Source organism: Ovis canadensis, chromosome 19 (assembly GCF_042477335.2).
Source record: "Ovis canadensis isolate MfBH-ARS-UI-01 breed Bighorn chromosome 19, ARS-UI_OviCan_v2, whole genome shotgun sequence".
Classification (NCBI taxonomy): domain Eukaryota; kingdom Metazoa; phylum Chordata; class Mammalia; order Artiodactyla; family Bovidae; genus Ovis; species Ovis canadensis.
Window position 1 is genome coordinate 61,124,377 of NC_091263.1, and position 19,399 is coordinate 61,143,775.

The window sequence follows — 19,399 nt, forward strand, 5'->3', positions numbered from 1 at the left end:
AGAATCATGGAAACTCCCCAATCATGTTATTTAGCAAACACATGAGAAGATACAAGCAGACATTTACGATCAAAATTTGGCCTATTTCCAGTTTTTGGATCACAATCACTTTAAAATAAAAACATTTGGAAGCCAAAGTATTGCCTTTTTCTTGGAGTACAAAATGAAGCCGGGCAAAGGCTAACAGAGTTTTGCCAAGAGTCATAGCAAACACCCCATTCCAACAACACAAGATATGACTCTATACATGGACATCACCAGATAGTCAATACTGAAATTAGATTGATTATATTCTTTGCAGCAAAGATGGAGAAGCGCTATACAGTCAGCAAAAATAATACTGGGAGCAGACTGGGGATCAGATCTTGAACTCCTTTTAGCTAAATTCAGGCTTTAAATTGAAGAAATCAGGGAAAACCACTAGACCATTCAGGTATGACCTAAATCAAATCCCTTATTATACAATGGAAGTGAGAAATAGATTCACTGGATTAGATCTGATAGAGTGCCTGAAGAACTATGGACAGAGGTTTGTGACATTGTACAGGAGGCAGTAATCAAGATCATCCCCAAGAAAAAGCAATGCAAAAAGGCAAAATGGTTGTCTGAGGAGGCCTCACAAATACCTGAGAAAAGAGGAGAAATTAAAGGCAAAGGAGAAAAGCAAAGATCTGAATCTGAGTTCCAAAGAATAGCAAGGAGAGATAAGAAAGCCTTCCTCAGTGATCAATGCAAAGACATAGAGAAAAACAACAGAATGGGAAAGACTAGAGATCTCCTCAAGAAAATTAGAGATACCAGGGCATATTTCACACAGAGATGGGCACAATAAAGGACAGAAATGCTATGGACCTAATAGAAGCAGAAGATGTTAAGAAAAGGTGACAAGACACAGAAGAACTATACAAGAAAGATCTTAATGACCCACAAAACCACAATGGTATAATCACTGACCTAGAGCCACACATCCTGGAGTCCAAAGTCAAGAGGGCCTTAGGAAGCATCACTATGAACAAATCCTAGTGAAGGTGATGGAATTCCAGTTGAGCTATTTCAAATCCTAAAGATGCTGCTGCTAAAGTGCTACACTCAATACGTCAGCAAATTTGGAAAACTCAGCAGCAGCCACAGGACTGGAAAAAGTCAGTTTTCATTCCAATGCCAAAGAATGTTCAAACTACTGCACAATTGCACTCAACTCTCATGCCAGCAAAGTAATGCTGAAAATTCTCCAAGTGAGGATTCAACAGTACGTGAACCGAGAACTTCCAGATGTTCAAGTTGGATTTAGAAAAGGCAGAGGAACCAGAGATCAAATTGCTATTGCGTACTGGATCATAGAAAAAGCAAGAGAATTCCAGGAGAACATCTACTTCTGATTTACTGACTCTGCCAAAGCCTCTGACTATGTGGATCACAATAAACTGTGGCAAATGCTTCAAGAGATGGGAATACCAGACCACCTTACCTGCCACCTGAGAAATCTATATGCAGGTCAAGAAGCAACAGTTAGAACCAAACATGGAACAACAGACTGCTTCCAAATTGGGAAAGGAGTATGTCAAAGTTGTATACTGTCACCCTGCTTATTTAACTTATATACAGAGTACAATATGAGAAATGCTGGGCTGGATGAACCACAAGCCAGAATCAAGATTGCCTGGAGAAATATCAATAACCTCAGGTACGCAGATGACACCATCCTTACAGAAGAAAGTGAAGAACTAAAGAGCCTCTTGATGAAAGTGAAAGAGGAGAGTGAAAACATTGGCTTAAAGCTCAACATTCAAAAAACAAAGATCATGGCATCCGGTCCCATCACTTCATGGCAAACAGATGGGGAAACAATGGAAAGAGTGACAGACTTTATTTTCTTGGGCTCCAAAATCACTGCAGACGGTGACTGCAGCCATAGAATTAAAAGATGCTTGGCCTTAGAAGAAAAGTTATGACCAACCTAGATAGCATATTAAAAAGCAGAGACATCACTTTATCGAACAAGGTCCATCTAATCAAAGCTATGGTTTTTCCAGTAGTCATGTATGGATGTGAGAGTTGGACCATAAAGAAAGTTGAACACCAAAGAATTGATGCTTTTGAACTGTGGTGTTGGAGAAGACTCTTGAGAGTCCCTTGGATGGCAAGGAGATCAAACCAGTCAGTGCTAAAGAAAATCAATCCTGAATATTCAATGGAAGGACTGATGCTGAAGCTGAAGCTCCAATACTTTGGCCACCTGATGGGAAAAACTGACTCACTGGAAAAGACCCTGAGGCTGGGAAAGATTGAAGGCAGGAGGAGAGGGGGGTGACAGATGATGAATGGTTGATGGCATCACCGATTCAATGGATATGACTTTGAGCAAGCTCCTGGAGTTGGTGATGGACAGGAAAGCCTGGTGTGCTGCAGTCCATGGGGTTGAAAAGAGTTGGACACAACTGAGTGACTGAACTTAACTGAACTTTGACCTATTTCCAGTTTTGGATTTCAGCCACTTTAAAATAAAAATATTAAGGTGGGATGATTTGGGAGAATGGCATTGAAACATGTATAATATCATATATGAAACAAATCACCAGTCCAGGCTTGATGCAGGATACCGGCTGCTTGGGGCTGGTGCACTGGGATGACCCAGAGGGATGGTACGGGGAGGGAGGTGGGAGGGGGGTTCAGGATGGGGAACACGTGTACACCCGTGGCAGATTCAGGTTGATGTATGACAAAACCAATACAATATTGTAAAGTAATTAGCCTTAATCCCACTGTTGGGCATACACACCAAGGAAACCAGAAGTGAAAAAGACATGTGTTCCCCCATGTTCATCGCAGTACTGTTTATAATAGCCAGGACATGGAAGCAACCTAGATGTCCATTAGCAGATGAATAGATAAGAAAGCTGTGGTACATATACACAATGGAGTATTACTCAGCCATTAAAAAGAATACATTTGAATCAGTTCTAATGAGGTGGTTGAAACTGGAGCCTGTTATACAGAGTGAAGTAAGCCAGAAAGAAAAACACCAATACAGTATACTAACACATATATATGGAATTTAGAAAGACAGTAATGATAACCCTGTATGCGAGACAGCAAAAGAGACACAGATGTAAAGAACAGACTTTTGGACTCTGTGGGAGAGGGAGAGGGTGGGATGATTTGGGAGAATGACACTGAAACATGTATACTATCACGTAAGAAATGAATCGCTAGTCTCGGTTTGATACAGGATACAGGATGCTTGGGGCTGGTGCACTGGGATGACCCAGAGAGATGATATGGGGAGGGAGGTGGGAGGGGGGTTCAGGGTTGGAAACTCATGTACAGCTGTGGTGGATTCATGTCAATGTATGGCAAAACCAATACAGTATTATAAAGTGAAAAATAAATAAATAAATAAAAATATTTGGGAGCTAGAATTTTGCCTTTTCCCTTTATAGACACCCTTGAAAAAAATGGCTCACAGACCTTCAGCCTAGACACTGGGGTGGCGTGTAGCCCAGAGAGGACACAGTTAATGAAAATGTTGGGTTCTGATCCTGCCTCTACCAGCTGGGGAACATGTGATCTTTTGCTACTCCCTCTTAGTTCCAATTCTTCCTTTCTTAATCATCACTGCTTATAAGAATCAAGCAAGCTAATATAGTGATAATCACAGTAGAAAGCACTGGCCTTCATTAGATAGACTCTCTTCCTGTGCTATTTGACTGCAACACTGTGACATGGGTCTTATTTCCCCTCCAGGACATGACAAGAGACAAGGTCAGTGGGCTAGCCACTGCATGCCAACCTACACAAGCATTATTCTTACCTCATTCATGATAATTCTATACGGTCAGTACTGTTATGACACCCATTTAACAGCTAACGATGCTGAGGACTGGAGGAAAAGAGAAACTTGCCTAAGCTCAGGTACTGGGTGGGCTTCTAAATGGTAAATCATCACCACAACCCCGTAAGAAGGTCACTGAGATGATCACCTCTGGTTTCTGAATGTGGAAAATGAGACACAGCCATCTTATGCAGCCACAGACAAATGGGGTCAGCCATAGTGGCAGGTGGTCCTCACCAGGCTGGCTCTGGGTGTGGCTCTGGCCCCTGGCTGTCCTCTCACACAATCACTGTCTAAAACCTTATTCTCTAGCCTTCTGGGAGAGTCTGTGAGCCACCCAATGTCCTTTCGAAAAGCATCTTTTCCATGTAAGTCAGCCAGGGTATGTCTCTGCTGCTGGCAGATGCCATGAGAACATGGCAGCCTTGGGGGCATCCCCTCCCTCGCCTGTTGAGGAGACTCCACCATGTAGAGAGCACAACGCTCAGGGAGAGGGAGGGCACCGGGCAGGCCGAATTAGCAAGGCCCCTGCCCTCAGAGAAGTCCACGTGCGAAAGGAAAACAACTCATGGAACTTACTTCTGGAACAAAGGACCAAAGTCACCTACAAAAGAGTGAAGGAATTAAAGAGTTTGTACAGAGCTGATTCTGAAGAACAAGCATTTGGAAAAGCAATAAAGGAGGAGGCAGGGATAATAGAAATGGAGTGAATAATAAGATATAATGGAGGAAAGAGAAAGGCACACTCAATGAATGAATGGGGTTCTCAAGTGGGTAGACAGAGGTGAGAGGTGGGGATGAAGGGGTAGGTTACCAGCAGAGCATATTTCTTTCAAAGACACATATACAAACATACATACCCATATACACACACACACGTATATATTGTGTAATAGGTACATATGTGTACACATACCTACATATGTGCTCATGTAAATTTTATACCATTTCAGCCCAGAAATTACTTAAAAGAGTTCAGCTTTATCTGAATCCACTGTTAGATTATCCTCAGTTCTCACAGAAGCATCCTGCACCCTGCTTTACTCATAGAAGATAAGGAGTTGTTCATGGCTTTGAAAGGCAAGGGCAGCTAGTCTCCAAAGATGTCTTGACAGATACAGCAAGACTAGTAGGCTGGAGATGCCAGAGGAGCCATTCAGCAAACATTGGCTGAAGAAGTTTCAGGAAGAAGCTGCTGCACATTTCTAAAGACTTCAGGAATATGGCTCTTTGAATTCTCGTGGCTTGTAGGTCAGTTTACTGTCATGTCAGCAGCTTTGAACCTGCACTTTCTATCAGTGCCTTCGAGAAAGGCACCTCCAGCACAAAGGTGAACAGTGGCCTGGCTGAACAGCCTGGTCGCAAAAGGCCCAGCCCCAGAGGCGAAAAGAAGGCAAACCACAGAAAAGAGGTGGATTTCACCAGCAAGCTTCATCTAAGCCTTCAAGTTATGCCCAGGAACACAGCACACAGCAGCACATATGCAAGTACTGAACCACCCTGCTCCGTGCACATGGGGGTTCAGGGTGCCAGAAGAGCATGGCCCCCTGTATTGGTTTCCTTCGGTGGGGCAAGATTTCTAACCCAAGAACATCTCAGCTAGTGACCTAGCTTTGAGCATGTGTTTTTTGTACATGTCATCAATAACTAGATCTGAGCTGGAGGGCACTCTAAACATGAAATACATTTCTGCAACATGAAAAGAAAAAAGACTATTTGGGGCTGGTTTGAATTAGGTAGAATGAGACAGGAATTTTCCCGAAGTCTCCTCCTCGCTTTCTTGGGCAGCTCACTCACTGCCTGGTGGAAACAAGACACAGGGGACTTTAGTCTATGACCCATAGCCTAGCTGGGGGACCACTGAATCTGAATGGTGGTGGTAGGCAGACACCATAAGGGCTGCTGAGGATGACTTTAAACAAAATTATATACCTCCATGACTCAAGAATCTGACTGTCTATCAGGATTCTGCCTAGCAAGCCCTACGGTCTGGACGATCAATGGCAGTGCGAGTCCCCGATGTGCTGTCACCATGGAAAGGTACAATTATTCCTTTAGGGCTCAAGGTGCAATTAAATATCTATAATGGTGCTAATAGTTCAAGCAACCTTCAAGCAGCTGCCATATTTTAAAAGATCATTCTGAACTGTTCTACGTCTGGAATTGCTCTGCAAAATCTGAACTTTTCCTCTTCCATTGAGAATGCATTTAATGCTGACAGGATGGTTCCCTTACAGCCTCACTGTACAAAAGGTGGTTTCCTTCTCAGCTGGCAGAATGCCTCTGAAGGATTAAACGCTACCTAACAAAGCCAAGCTCAATTCTCTAAGGCTTGCATTCTTAAGAATTTGCTCCCTGAGGAAGAGTCCAAAGTGAAGATTAGGTCACGGGATACAGTTCAATCCACAGCCCACTGAAGGCTACTTGGACTGACATCATTTTCTCTGAGAGAGAATAAAGACAAATGTGTGGCTGCTCACAGGAGCAAACGGTCAGGCCCCTCTTCAGAGCTCCCACTGTCCTGGCCTTTTAGTAACTGCGGCCAGTAGATGACACACAGTATCCTATGATCTCTTTACCTGTCTGGTCCCTAAGTTCACTGTGAACTTCTCAAGGAAGGGGCTGCATCTGGTTCACCACAGGGGCTCCGTTAACCATCAGAATAATTAATGGGACTTCCCTGGTGTCACAGTGGATAAGAATTTGCCTGCCAGTACAAGGGATAGGGTTAGATCCCTGGTCTGGGAGGATTCCACACGCCATGGAGAAACTAAACCTGTGAACCACAACAACTGAGTCCCTGTGCCACAACTGCTGAAGCCCGTGCACCCTAGAGCCTATGTTCCTCAACAAGAGAAGCCACCACAATGAGAAGCCCATGCACTGCAACAAAGACTGGGCCCTGCTCTCTGCAACTACAGAGAGCCCATGCATAGCAACAAAGACTCAGAGCAACCAAAAATAACAATAAATAAACAAATAAATAATTTAAAAAATTAATGGATAGGGTGCTGCCTCATAGAACATCAAGGATGGGTAACAGGTCAACTAGGAAAGGGAGATGTTAGTTATCCAACCTCAAATGACAGGCATGAGAAGAATGCTTCAGAGATGCTGAGTGGGGAGTTCTTTTATCATTGACCACATTCTTTAAACAATAACCTAAAACAATTTAGAAATGTATATTCATGTTATTTCCCAATAATAATGATGACCACTAAGATGCAATAGGCACTTTCTATGAGCAACAGCTGAGCTGAGACTGCTTAGGCATCATTTCATATTCTCACAATAACCCCCCAAAGGAGGCAGTAATCCCTATTTTACAAAGAGGGAAACTGAGGCTCAAGGAGGCAAAGTTGCTTGCTGAGGATCACAGAGCCAGCAAGAGAAAGAGCAGGATCCAAGCCGTCTCTTGACCACTGCATTCCTGATATACTGAAACCAGATCCCAATATTTCTGAAACATCAATGGGACATAACACAGTAGATTTTTACTTAAAAATGCCATGACTTCCTGATTTATTTTGAGGGCAAGACAGTTCTTTGCTTAGGCTCCTCCTTGGTATGACAAAGCAGAGCAAACTCCTGCTCAGTAATGGTGACGATGAGGAGGGTGATATCCTCAGTTAACCCTTTTGGACACATCATGCGTTTCATCCCTATAATACCCCATGATGTATACACAATTATCCATATCCTAGATACAAGGAAACCAAGGTCTAAAGGAAGGAAGTAGTCTCAGCCTTTCAAGGTCACAGCCAGTAAGTGTGGAACTCAAGGTCTAACCAGAGGTCATCTGTTGCCAAAGCCCAATCCTTGGCTACTATTATCCCAATTCAAAGGGGCAGATGAGAATTTTGGGAAAAGAACTCTAGAATCTATGAAAAAAACTGGATTTGAGGAACACAAGCCTGAAAACATGGAGCTTCATTAGGATTCATCCTGCTTTGTACTCTAAGTGAAAGTCATTCAGTCATGTCCAATTCTTTGCATACCCATAGACTATACAGTCCATGAAACTCTCCAGGCCAGAATACCAGAGTGGGTAGCCATTCCCTTCTCCAGGGGATCTTCCCGACACAGGAATTGAACCGGGGTGTCCAGCATTGCAGGCAAACCACAACTAATTCCATGGTAATACCAGGAGCTCCAGACCCTCAAAATCATCATATGGAAGGGAGGAAGACAAGAAAAGGCTCTGTACACTAGAGACTGCAGGTCCAATGTAGCTAACTGTTTTTGTAGCTTAAATGTTTTCTGAGAACACAGTCAATTTATATATTATCTACTGATTTACATATTACCTGTGGTTGCTTTTGTGCCAAAACAGCAGAGATGAGTAGTTGCAACAGAGGCTTTATGGCCTGCAAAGTCTAAGTAATTATTAATTATCTGGCCCTTTAAAAAACGTTTGCCAACCTATGGACTACAAGTTAAGAGGGCCTAACACAACACAAACCAGAAAAATAGCAAGCCTAGAGTCTCCAACCAGAAGAGGCACACACTTCACCTATACTGCCAATGCTTGAAACACTGAGCTTCTAATCACATTTTTCAAAAAAGCACACTATCTCAAACCAGCCACCCCTGCCCCTCACACCCTGCCCTCATCACCCTCTTAAAAGACCAGCAGCAGTAAGTCTTACCTTTGTTGTACATGTTCGTTGGCACTTGGACGTCACTCAGACTGATGTTCACAGGCAGATTATTAAAATGGTCATTTGGGGCTAAGATGAATTCCTTCCCCAGCTCCAAAAAATTCCCGTCTTTGTCCCTTTCATTTATTAGCACAGCATTGAAGTATTCATACTGAAGGAGAAAGTAAAAAAAGAAAAAAACACAACATGTGGCTTAGAGGAGAAGGCTGTGAACTCAGACCTGAGTATGGCTGACCATCCCCTACACTTGTGAATCTTAACTCTAGTCACATAATCTCTTTAAGCCTTTCACACCATCTATGGCTGTTTCTGCACTAGTGTGATATGATAGCACTAGATAAATATTTCCCAGTGTCATTAAGTACTTTTGAAAAACAAGTTTAAGAAGCTTCTCAGTACTTCCTTATATAAATACAGAGAAAACTGCACAAAAACATTTCAATTCTTTAAAGTTTAAAGACAGACTCTGCCCTTAATCAGCCTAACGTTAAGTAGAAGGAGACTGGAAAACAACAAAAATTAGGTAAATATATAATATGTTAGATAGTCATATTTGCTATTCTAAGTGCTTCCCATATGTTAACTTATTCACTTCTCCTAACAACTCTAAAGAACTAGGTTTTAAGAGTATTTTCAATTCACAAGTGAAGAAATTGAGGTAGAGAGAATTTCTGTATGTTGTCAAAAATTACACCACTGAGAAGCAGAAACAGAATTAAAATACAGACAGTCTAATTCCAAAGACTGGGCACTTATCTGCTGCACAGTATTGCAAGATGGTGGATGGCAGGTGTGGTCATAACTATCAGATCAGCAATTTAAAACAAATGTAATTAATATGCTAAGGGAACTACTGGAAAAAGTAGAAAACAGGTAAGAAGAGATAGATAAGTAGAGAGACAAATATTCTAACAAACTATCAGAATGAAATGCTAGAAATCAAAAACACATAACAGAAATGAAGAATGCCGATGTCTCACTGCCAACCAAGACACAGTTGAGGAAATAATTCAGTAAGCCTGAAGCTATATCAGTAGAAACTTCTCAAACTGAAAAGCAAATTAAAAAAAAAAAAGGAAAAAATAACAGAATCTTAGAAAACCATGGAACAATTACAAAAAGTGTACAGATGTGTAATGGGAATACCAGAGGAGGAGAAAGAGAAAAAAAGAACAGAAGAAATATTTGAAGTAATATTTCCAAAATTAATGACAAACAACAAACCCAATCCAAGAAGTCCAGGAAACATCAAGCACCTGAATATTAAAAACAAACAACAACAATAACAAAAAAATTTACTATACCTAGACATGTCATATCCAAACTACAAAAACCAAGAAGAGAAACTACTAAAGAAGGCCAGAAAGGGGGGGAAAGCTGTACCTACAGAAGAACAGAGACAAGGATTAGATCAAGACTTCTGTTCAGAAAACAGAACAGCAAGAAGAGAGTGACATGAAACAGTATTTGAAGAAAGGCCTACCAACTTAGAATTTTGCATCCAGCAAAATTATTCTTCAAAAATGAAAAATAAATAAAGACCTCTACAGACAAATAAAAATTCAAGAAATTTTCTGCAAACAGACCTGCCTTGCAAAAAATGGTAAAAGCCCTTTAAAGGGAGGGAAACTATACACATCAGAAACCTTGATCTACATAAAGAAAAGACTGTTTTACAGAAGAAATAAATAAAAGTAAAATATTTAATTTTCTTATTCTTAACTGACCTCTCAGATAATAGTTTGATCAAAATAATAATGGCAACAAATTACTGGATTATAAAAATTCATGGATAAGTGAAATGAATATCACAATGTTATGAAGAATAGGAGGGAGATATTGGGACTATTCTATCATAATGTCCCATACCATCCATGAAGTGGTACAGGGTTATTTGACAGTGGACTCTTATTAGTTATAAATGTAAAATACAAGCTATAAAACAACCTCTAAACCAATTTTTAACAAGAAGTATAAATGCTTAGGAAGAAAAAACAATACTAATATTATACTAAAAATATGATATGCTCAATTAAAACCAGACAAGGCATAAAAAGGGTAGAAGACAAAGAAAAGGGCAATGAATAGAAAACAGTTACAAACATGGTACATATTAATCCAATCATATCAATAATCACTTAAAATGTGAATGGTCTAAATACATTAGTTAAAAGAGACTGTCAAAGTGGATAAAAAAATAAAAGCTGTCTACAAGAAAATCACCTTAAATATAAAGGACAAGTTGATTAAAAGTCAGGGGATAGAGAAAAATTTACCATGTTAACATTAATCAAAAGAAAGCCAGAGTGACCATATTAACTTCAGACAAAGCAGACTTTAAAGCAAGGAAAATTATCAGGAAAAAAACACTGGTATTACATAATGACAAAGGGGTCGATTCTCCAAGAAGGCATAACAGTCTTAAACGTGGATGCATCTAACAGAATATTAAAATATGTGAGGGAAAAAATGGCAGAACTACAAGGAGAAACGGCTAATACTAAACACTACTAAACAAGCACTACTAAAGTTGAAGACTTCAGTACCCCCTCTATCAGTAACTGACAAATGCATCAGGCAGAATATTGTTAGCAATGTGAACTGAACAGCACAACAACTGGCCCTAACTGACTACAGGCTACTTCATCCAACAACAGCAGAATAAACATTTTTGTCAAGCTCACATGGAACATTCACTATGAAAGACCACATTCTGAGCCATTAAACACATTTTAACAAACAAAAGAATAGAAATCAGACAAAGTATGCTCTCAGACCACACTGAAATTAAACTATAAATCAACAACAGAAAGACAGCTGGACAAATCCCAGAATATTTGGAGATTAAACAACATATTTGTAAATAACACATGGGTCAAAGACTAAATCTCAAGAGAAATTTTAAACTAAATTAAAATCAAAATACACCTTATCAAAATTTATAAGATGCAGCAAAAGCAGTGCTTACAGGAAAATTTACAGCATTCAATATATTTATTAGAAAACAGATCTAAAATCAATCATCTCAGCTTCTTCTTTAAGAAAGTAGAAAATTAAATCCAAAGCAGAAGAAAAAAATATTTGTTTTAATTTTCCTAAATAGAAATCAATGAAACTGAAAACAGGAAATCAATTAAGAAAATCAATGACTCTGAGAACAAGATCGCGGAGAAGTAGGTGGATGTGTAGTAAATATCTCTCCATGGATACATCAGGAATACACCTTCAGACATAGAAGTGCATGCAGAACACCAGCTGAGAGTGGACAGGAGTACCTGACCAGCAGAAAAGAATACATAGACCCACACAAAACTCTGTAGGATGAAGGAACTAGGGGAAAAAACAAAAGAGTGTTAGTAGGACTGGACCTGCCCTTGGCCAGTGGGAGAACTGAAGCAAGGTTCCGATCCCCAAATTGGGGCAACTGTCGGAGTTAAAGGAGACATATTTAAGGCTGAAAATGAAACAACTGATCTGTGGCAGCATAAATGGAATGAGAATCAGACAGTCCTTGCTGCAGCCATACATACCCCAGACAGGGACACAGATCCCCTGGAAGGTACAGTGGGTGGGAGCTGGAGTTTAGGAATTATGGAGCAATTCCCAGGCAAGGGCTGCTGTTGACTCTGGAGAGATGGATGGAGAGAATGTGAGGGAGGAGACTGGTGGGAAATGCCTGTGGAGGAAACATGGGCAGCCATGGAAGCAAGGTGATACTGCAGAATCACATATAGCGGGTGGAGCCGTCACCATAGCCCCTCTCCCACAGCACACCAGCACTGAGCACTGCACAATAGAGAGGCTGGCCCATCAAATGCCTGACACACTGAACTACAGAGTAGGACCCCAACCAAGGTGTTCCTTTAAGTGACTGATGCAATGAACTACAAGGTAGGATCCCAACGAGGTGGGCCCTGCTATGTGCCTGATGCACTCAACAGCAGAGAAGGACCCCAGGCAAGGAAGCCCCCAAAGTGCCTCAATGGGCAGAGATACAGAGAAAGACTGGCCAAAGAGGCCTTCTGATCACCAAATACAAGAGGCTTGAAAAAACTCTGATAGGGCCTCCTCCTGCGGTGGAGGCAGTCCATGTCCCTGGCACACTTGGCGTCACCAGGGTCCCTACAAGCTAAGCAGCTATGCCACCTTCACCCTCAACTCTCCCTGGGGCAGAGCTGCCACAGGCTAAAAAAGTCTTGCGTGGGGTCGCTTGGGAAGTAGCCAACTCTGCAATCCTGTAGACTGTGTCCTGCCAGGCTTCTCAGTCAGGGATGGGGGGTTCTCCAGGCAAGAATATTGGAGCATACTGGCCAATACTGGTTGCCATACCCTTCTAGAGCACAATATTTCCTGCTGCCCTAGCCTCCAACTCCCCTGAGTACCTGGTGCTGCCAGAACCCCCACAACCCAAGCAGCTATACCACCTCCACACCTGGCCCTTACTGGGGCAAACCCAAGTCCTCCAGGGCAGCCTGAGGAGCAAACCCTAGGGGACAACTCACATGCAGAGGTGGGAATAAAACCACAATTGAAACCCAAGGGCAGTGTGACTAAGGAAGAAGACCCAAAACCCTCCCACCAGCTGCACAAGCTGTGGATTAAATCCACAAGATCAACTAGTCAGACTCTGTGTCTATGGAATATATAAAAGGTCATTGAGAGCTCCCACAAAACAAAACGCACTAGTTCTGATAGCTGTGGACATTGGAGGCAAGAATACAGAGGAGTAGAACCAGATTAGAATCTGAGCTGCCCCCACAGCAGGTCTAGAGATCAGCACAGTGTTAGACAGCACCCCAGGGAGGTGAGGTAGACTCTGACTCCCAGCGAGGTGAAGGACTCTGAAAGCAGTGACTGAAGAAAAACATTTATTATTCTTATGTTTTGACTTGTTCTGTAGATTCTTTTGGATTTTTTTCCTTTTTTTTTTCCTCCCCCTATCCCCCACAACCCTCGCTCTGTTGTAGTTGTCAGTTTTATTGGCACTATGAAGTCTACTTAAGCTTTTGAGCTTTTTTTTTCTTTTTTTTCTCAGTCACATTTTTAATTGTTGCTACAAACTTCTGCCTCTATGTTGGGCTTTTGAAGTTCTGGGGAGTTTTCTTCTTTTTTTGTTGTTTTCTGTTTAATTTTAATTTTTAATTTTTAAAACTTATCATTGTTTTTTCTACATGTATGACTTTGCTTGCTTTTCCTACTGTTCTTTTCCCTATGCAGTTAATCTTTAATATATATAAATCTTCTTTATCTACCTCTACTTAACTTTGCATATCTATTCTTTTTTTTCTTTCCTCTCAACATATTTCTTAGTTTTATTTTCATTGCTTTATTCCACAATTGGCATCTTGCTTTAGTTTTGTTTTCCAGTTTGTGCTTTAGTTAGTTTTGTTAAGGTAGACATAACTTTTGGTTCCCTTAGTTTTGTTCTTAACTGATAAATATAATTTTTTTATTTCCTTTGTTCACTGGGTCATTCTATTGTACTTTACTTTTTTGGACTGTATTGACTTTGCCCATGGGTATGAATGCATATGTGTATATTCTATTATTTTAATTATTATTTGCCTGATTTTGTAACTGCCAATAGTCTGGGGTTCATCTTTGGTTTCTCGTTCTTGGATATTTGTTTTAATCTCACTTAATGCCATAACAAACCACTTGTGGAAACTTCATTCCACCAGAGATCAATCCCTGAGCCTTTGGAGTGGGGGCACTGATTCAAAGATCCTAGACTACCAGAGAACTAACCCTAGCGGGTATCAAAAAGTGAGAACTCACAGAAATGAAACCACTGGAATACAAGACCCAGCATCACCCAACCACCAGCAGTACCCTGCGCAGGATGTCTCATCTAAACAACAAACAAAACAAAATACAAAGCCAATTATCAGCAGACTGGATTACCACCTCACTGAGCCTTGCCCATCAGAGGAAAAACAAACAAATAAACAAAAACTCAGCACAAATCTCTCCCTAAAGAAAGCTTACACAAACCATTGGACCAAGCTTCAGTTCAGCTCAGTTAAGTCACTCAGTCATGTCCGACTCTTTGCTGCCCCTTTGCAGCATGCCAGGCCTCCCTGTCCATCAACAACTCCCAGAGTTCACTCAGACTCATGTCCATTGAGTCAGTGATGCCACCTGATCCTCTGTCATTGCCTTCTGATCCTCTGTCATTGCCTTCTCCTCCTGCCCCCAATCCCTTCTAGCATCAGAGTCTTTTCCAATGAGTCAACTCTTCGCATGAGGTAGCCAAAGTACTGGAGTTTCAGCTTTAGCATCAGTCCTTCCAATGAACACCCAGGACTGATCTCCTTCAGGATGGACTGGATGGATCTCCTTGCAGTCCAAGGGACTCTCAAGAGTCTTCTCTAACACCACAGTTCAAAAGCATCAATTCTTCGGCACTCAGCCTTCTTCACAGTCCAAATCTCACATCCATACATGACCACTGGGAAAACCATAGCCTTGACTAGACGGACCTTTGTGGGCAAAGTAATGTCACTGCTTTTTAATATGCTGCCCAGGTTTGTCATAACTTTTCTTCTAAGGAGTAAGAGTCTTTTAATTTCATGGCTGCAATCACCATCTGCAGTGATTTTGGAGCCCCCCAAAATAAAGTCTGACACTGCTTCCACTGTTTCCCCATCTATTTCCCATGAAGTGATGGGACCAGATGTGATGATCTTAGTTTTCTGAATGTTGAGCTGTAAAACATTTTCACTCTCCTCTTTCACATTCATCGAGAGGCTCTTTAGCTCCTCTTCACTTTCTGCCATAAGGGTGGTATCATCTGCACATCTGAGGTTATTGATATTTCTCCCAGCAATCTTGATTCCAGCTTCTGCTTCTTCCAGCCCAGCGTTTTTCATGATGTACTCTGCACATAAGTTAAATAACCAGGGTGACAATATACAGCCTTGACGTACTCCTTTTCCTATTTGGAACCAGTCTGTTGTTCCATGTCCGGTTCTAACTGTTGCTTCCTGACCTGCATATAGGTTTCTCAAGAGGCAGGTCAGGTGGTCTGGTATTCCCATCTCTTTCAGAATTTTCCACAGTTTATTGTGATCTATACATCAAAGGCTTTGGCATAGTCAATAAGGCAGAAATAGATGTTTTTCTGGAACTCTCTTGCTTTTTCCAAGATCCAGCAGATATGGCAATTTGATCTCTGGCTCCTCTGCCTTTTCTAAAACCAGATTGAACATCTGGAAGTTCACGATTCATGTATTACTGAAGCCTGGCCTGGAGAATTTTGAGCATTACTTTACTAGCATGTGAGATGAGTGCAATTGTGTGGTAGTTTGAGCATTCTTTGGCATTGCCTTTCTTTGGGACCAAGCTTAGGAGGGCAGAAACCAAAAGGAAGAAAGAATTCAACCTTGAAGCCTGGGAAAAGGAGACCTCAAACACAATAAGATAAAAAAAAATAATAATGAAAAGGAAGAGAAATATACAAATAAAGGAACTAACTAAAAAACACAGAAGTCCAAATAAATGAAGAGGAAATAGGCAAACGGTCTGAAAAAGAATTCAGAATAATGATACTAAAGATGATCAAAAACGTTGGGGGAAAAAAACAAACGGAGAAAATGCATGAATCAGTTAACAAAGACCTAGAAGAACCAAAGAATAAACATGCAGAGACAACACAATTACTGAAATTAAAAATACTTTAGAAGGAATCAGTAACAGAATATCTAAAGCAGAAGAACGAATCAGTGAGCTTGAAGATACAGTGGTGGAAATAACTTCTGAAGAGCAGAATAAAGTAAAAAGAATGAAAAGAACTGAGGATGGTCTCAGAGAGCTTTGGTACAATATCAAACACACCAACATTTGAATTATAGGGGTCCCAGAAGAAGAACAGGAAAAGAAAGGGTATGAGAAAAATTTTGAAGAGATTATAGTTGAAAATAGTCAATCAAGTCCAAGAGGCACAAAGAGTCCCATACAGGATAAATCCAAGGAGAAACATGCCACAGCGCATACTAATCAAACTAAAGACTAAACACAAAGAAAGAATATTAAAAGCAGTAAGAGAGAAGCAACAAGTAACATATAAGGGAAACCCCACATGCTTAACAGCTGATCTTTCAGCAGAAACTGCAGGCCAGCAGGATATATTTAAACTACTGAAAGGGAAAAATTTACAACCAAGATTACTCTACCTGGCAAGGATCTCATTCAGAATTGATGGAGAAATCAAAAGCTTTCAGATAAGCAAAAGTTAAGAGAATTCAGTACCACCAAACCATCTTTACAACAAATGTTAAAAGGGCTTATATAGTCAAGAAATAGGGAAGAAAAAGATCTACAAAATCAACCACAAACAATTGAGAAAATGGCAATAGGAACATATATATCAATAATTACTTCAAATGTAAATGGATTAAATGCTCCAATCAAAACACACAGACTGGCTGAATGGATAGAAAAACAAGACCCATATATATGCTATCTATAAGAAACAGACTTCAGACCTAAAGACACATTAGATGGAAAGTAAGAGGATGGAAAAACATATTTCATGCAAATGGAAAGCAAAACAAAGCTGGAGTAGCAGTACTCATATCAGACAAAATAGACCTTAAAATAAAGAAGATTAAAAGCAACAAGGAAGTACACTACATAATGATCAAGGGACCAACCCAAGAGGAAGACATAATAGTTGTAAATATCTAAGCATCCAACACAGGAGTCCATCAATACATGAGACAAATACTAAGAGACATAAAAGGAGAAATTGACAGTAACACAATAATAGTAGGAGTCTTTAACACCCCACTCACACCAATGGACAGATCATCAAAACAGAAAACTAATACGGAAATACAAGTCTTAAATGAAACTTTAGATGAGATGTATCTCATTGATATCTTCAGGACATTCCATCCAAATGCAGAAGAATACACCTTCTTCTAAAGTGCACATGGAATATTCTCCAGGATAGACCACAAATCTCTTGAGTCACAAATCAAACCTCAGTAAATTTAAGAAAACTAAAATCATATCAAGCATCTTCTCCAACCATAACGCTATGAGACTAGATATCAATTACAAGAAAAAAAAAAACTGTAAGAAACACAAACACATGGAGATTAAACAATATGTTTCTAAATAACCAAGAGGTTATTGAAGAAATCAAAAGAGAAATCAAAAAATTTCTAGAAACAAATGACAATGAAAACAGGACTACTCGAAACCTATGGGATACAGCAAAGGCAGTCCTAAGAGGGAAGTTTATAGCCACACAATCCTACCTCAAGAAACAAGAAAAACATTGAACAGACAACTTAATTTTATACCTAAAACAACTTGGAAATAAGAACCAAAAAAAATTAGTAGAAGGAAAGAAATTATAAAGATCCAAGTAGAAATAAATGAAAAAGAAATGAAAGAAACAATAGTAAGGATTAATAAAACTAAAAGCTGGTTCTTTGAGAAGATAAACAAAATTGACAACCTTTAGCCAGACACATCAAAAAAAAGGGAGATGAATCAAATCAATAAAATCAGATGAAAAAGAAGAGATTACAACAGACAATGTAGAAATGCAAAGGATTTTAAGAGACTATTATGAACAACTATATGGCAATAAAATGGATAACTTGGAAGAAATGGACAGATTCTTAGAAAAGTACAATCTTTCAAGACTGAACCAGGAAGAAAAATAAATTATAAACAACCCAATTACAAGCACTGAAATTGAAGCTGTGATCAAAAATCTCCCAAAAAGCTAAAGCCCAGGACCAGATGGCTTCAAAGGAGAATTCTATTAAACATTTAGAGAAGAGCTAATGTCTATCTTTCTAAACTCTTTCAAAAAATTGCAGAGGAAGGAACACTTCCAAACTCATTCCACAAGGCCACCATCACCCTGATACCAAAACCAGACAAAGACAACACAAAAAAGAAAACTACAGACCAATTTCATTGATCAATATAGATGCAAAAATCCTCAACAAAATTTTAGCAAACAGAATTCAGCAACAAATTATAAAGCTCATACACCATGATCAAGTTGAGTTTATTCCAAGAATAATATACACAAATCAATCAATGTGATAGACCATATTAACACACTGAAAGAGAAAAACCATATGATAATCTCAATAGATGCAGAAAAAGCCTTTGACAAAATTCAGCACCTACTTATGATTAAAACTCTTCAAAAAATGGGCATAAAAGGAATTTACCCCAACATAGTAAAGGCCATATATGATAAGCCTACATCAAACATTATTCTCAATGGTGAAAAACTGAAAGCATTCCCCCTAAGATAGGAACAAAACAAGAGTATCCATTTTCACCACTATTATTCAACATAGTTCTGGAAGTCCTAGCTACAGCAATCATAGAAGAAAAAGGAAAAAAAGGAACCCAGATCAAAAGAGAAGTAAAGGTCTCACTGTTTGCAGATGACATGATACTGTACATAGAAAAGCCTAAAGATACTATCAGAAAATTACTAAAGCTAATCAGTGAATTTAGCAAAGTTGCAGGATACAAAGTAAATACACAGAAATCACTTGGATTTCTATATACTAACAATAAAAAGTAAGAAAGAGAAATTAAGGAATCAATCCAATTCACCATTGCAACAAAAAGAATAAAATATCTAGGAATAAACTTACCTAAGGAGACAAAATAACTGTACACAGAAAATTATAAGACACTGATGAAAGAAATCAAGGATGACATAAACAGATGGAGAGATACTCCATATTCCTGAGTAGGAAGAATCAATACTGTGAAAATGATTATACTACTAAATGCAATCTACAGATTCAATGTGATCCCTATCAAATTACCAATGGCATTTTTCACAGAACTAGAACAAAAAATTTCACAATTCATATGGAAACACAGAAGACCCCGAATAGCCAAAGCAGTCTTGAGA

At 39.8% G+C, this 19,399-nt stretch overlaps 1 protein-coding gene across 1 annotated transcript in view; it reads right to left on the reverse strand.

Moving 5' to 3' along the window:
- The window catches only part of CACNA2D3 (calcium voltage-gated channel auxiliary subunit alpha2delta 3), an 871,226-nt gene that overhangs the window by 473,086 nt on the left and 378,741 nt on the right, over positions 1 to 19,399 (reverse strand). The window contains exon 5 of the mRNA XM_069561584.1: positions 8,482 to 8,644. Within this exon, the coding sequence (XP_069417685.1) occupies positions 8,482 to 8,644 (163 nt within the window). The remainder of the gene's footprint in view (positions 1 to 8,481; positions 8,645 to 19,399) is intronic.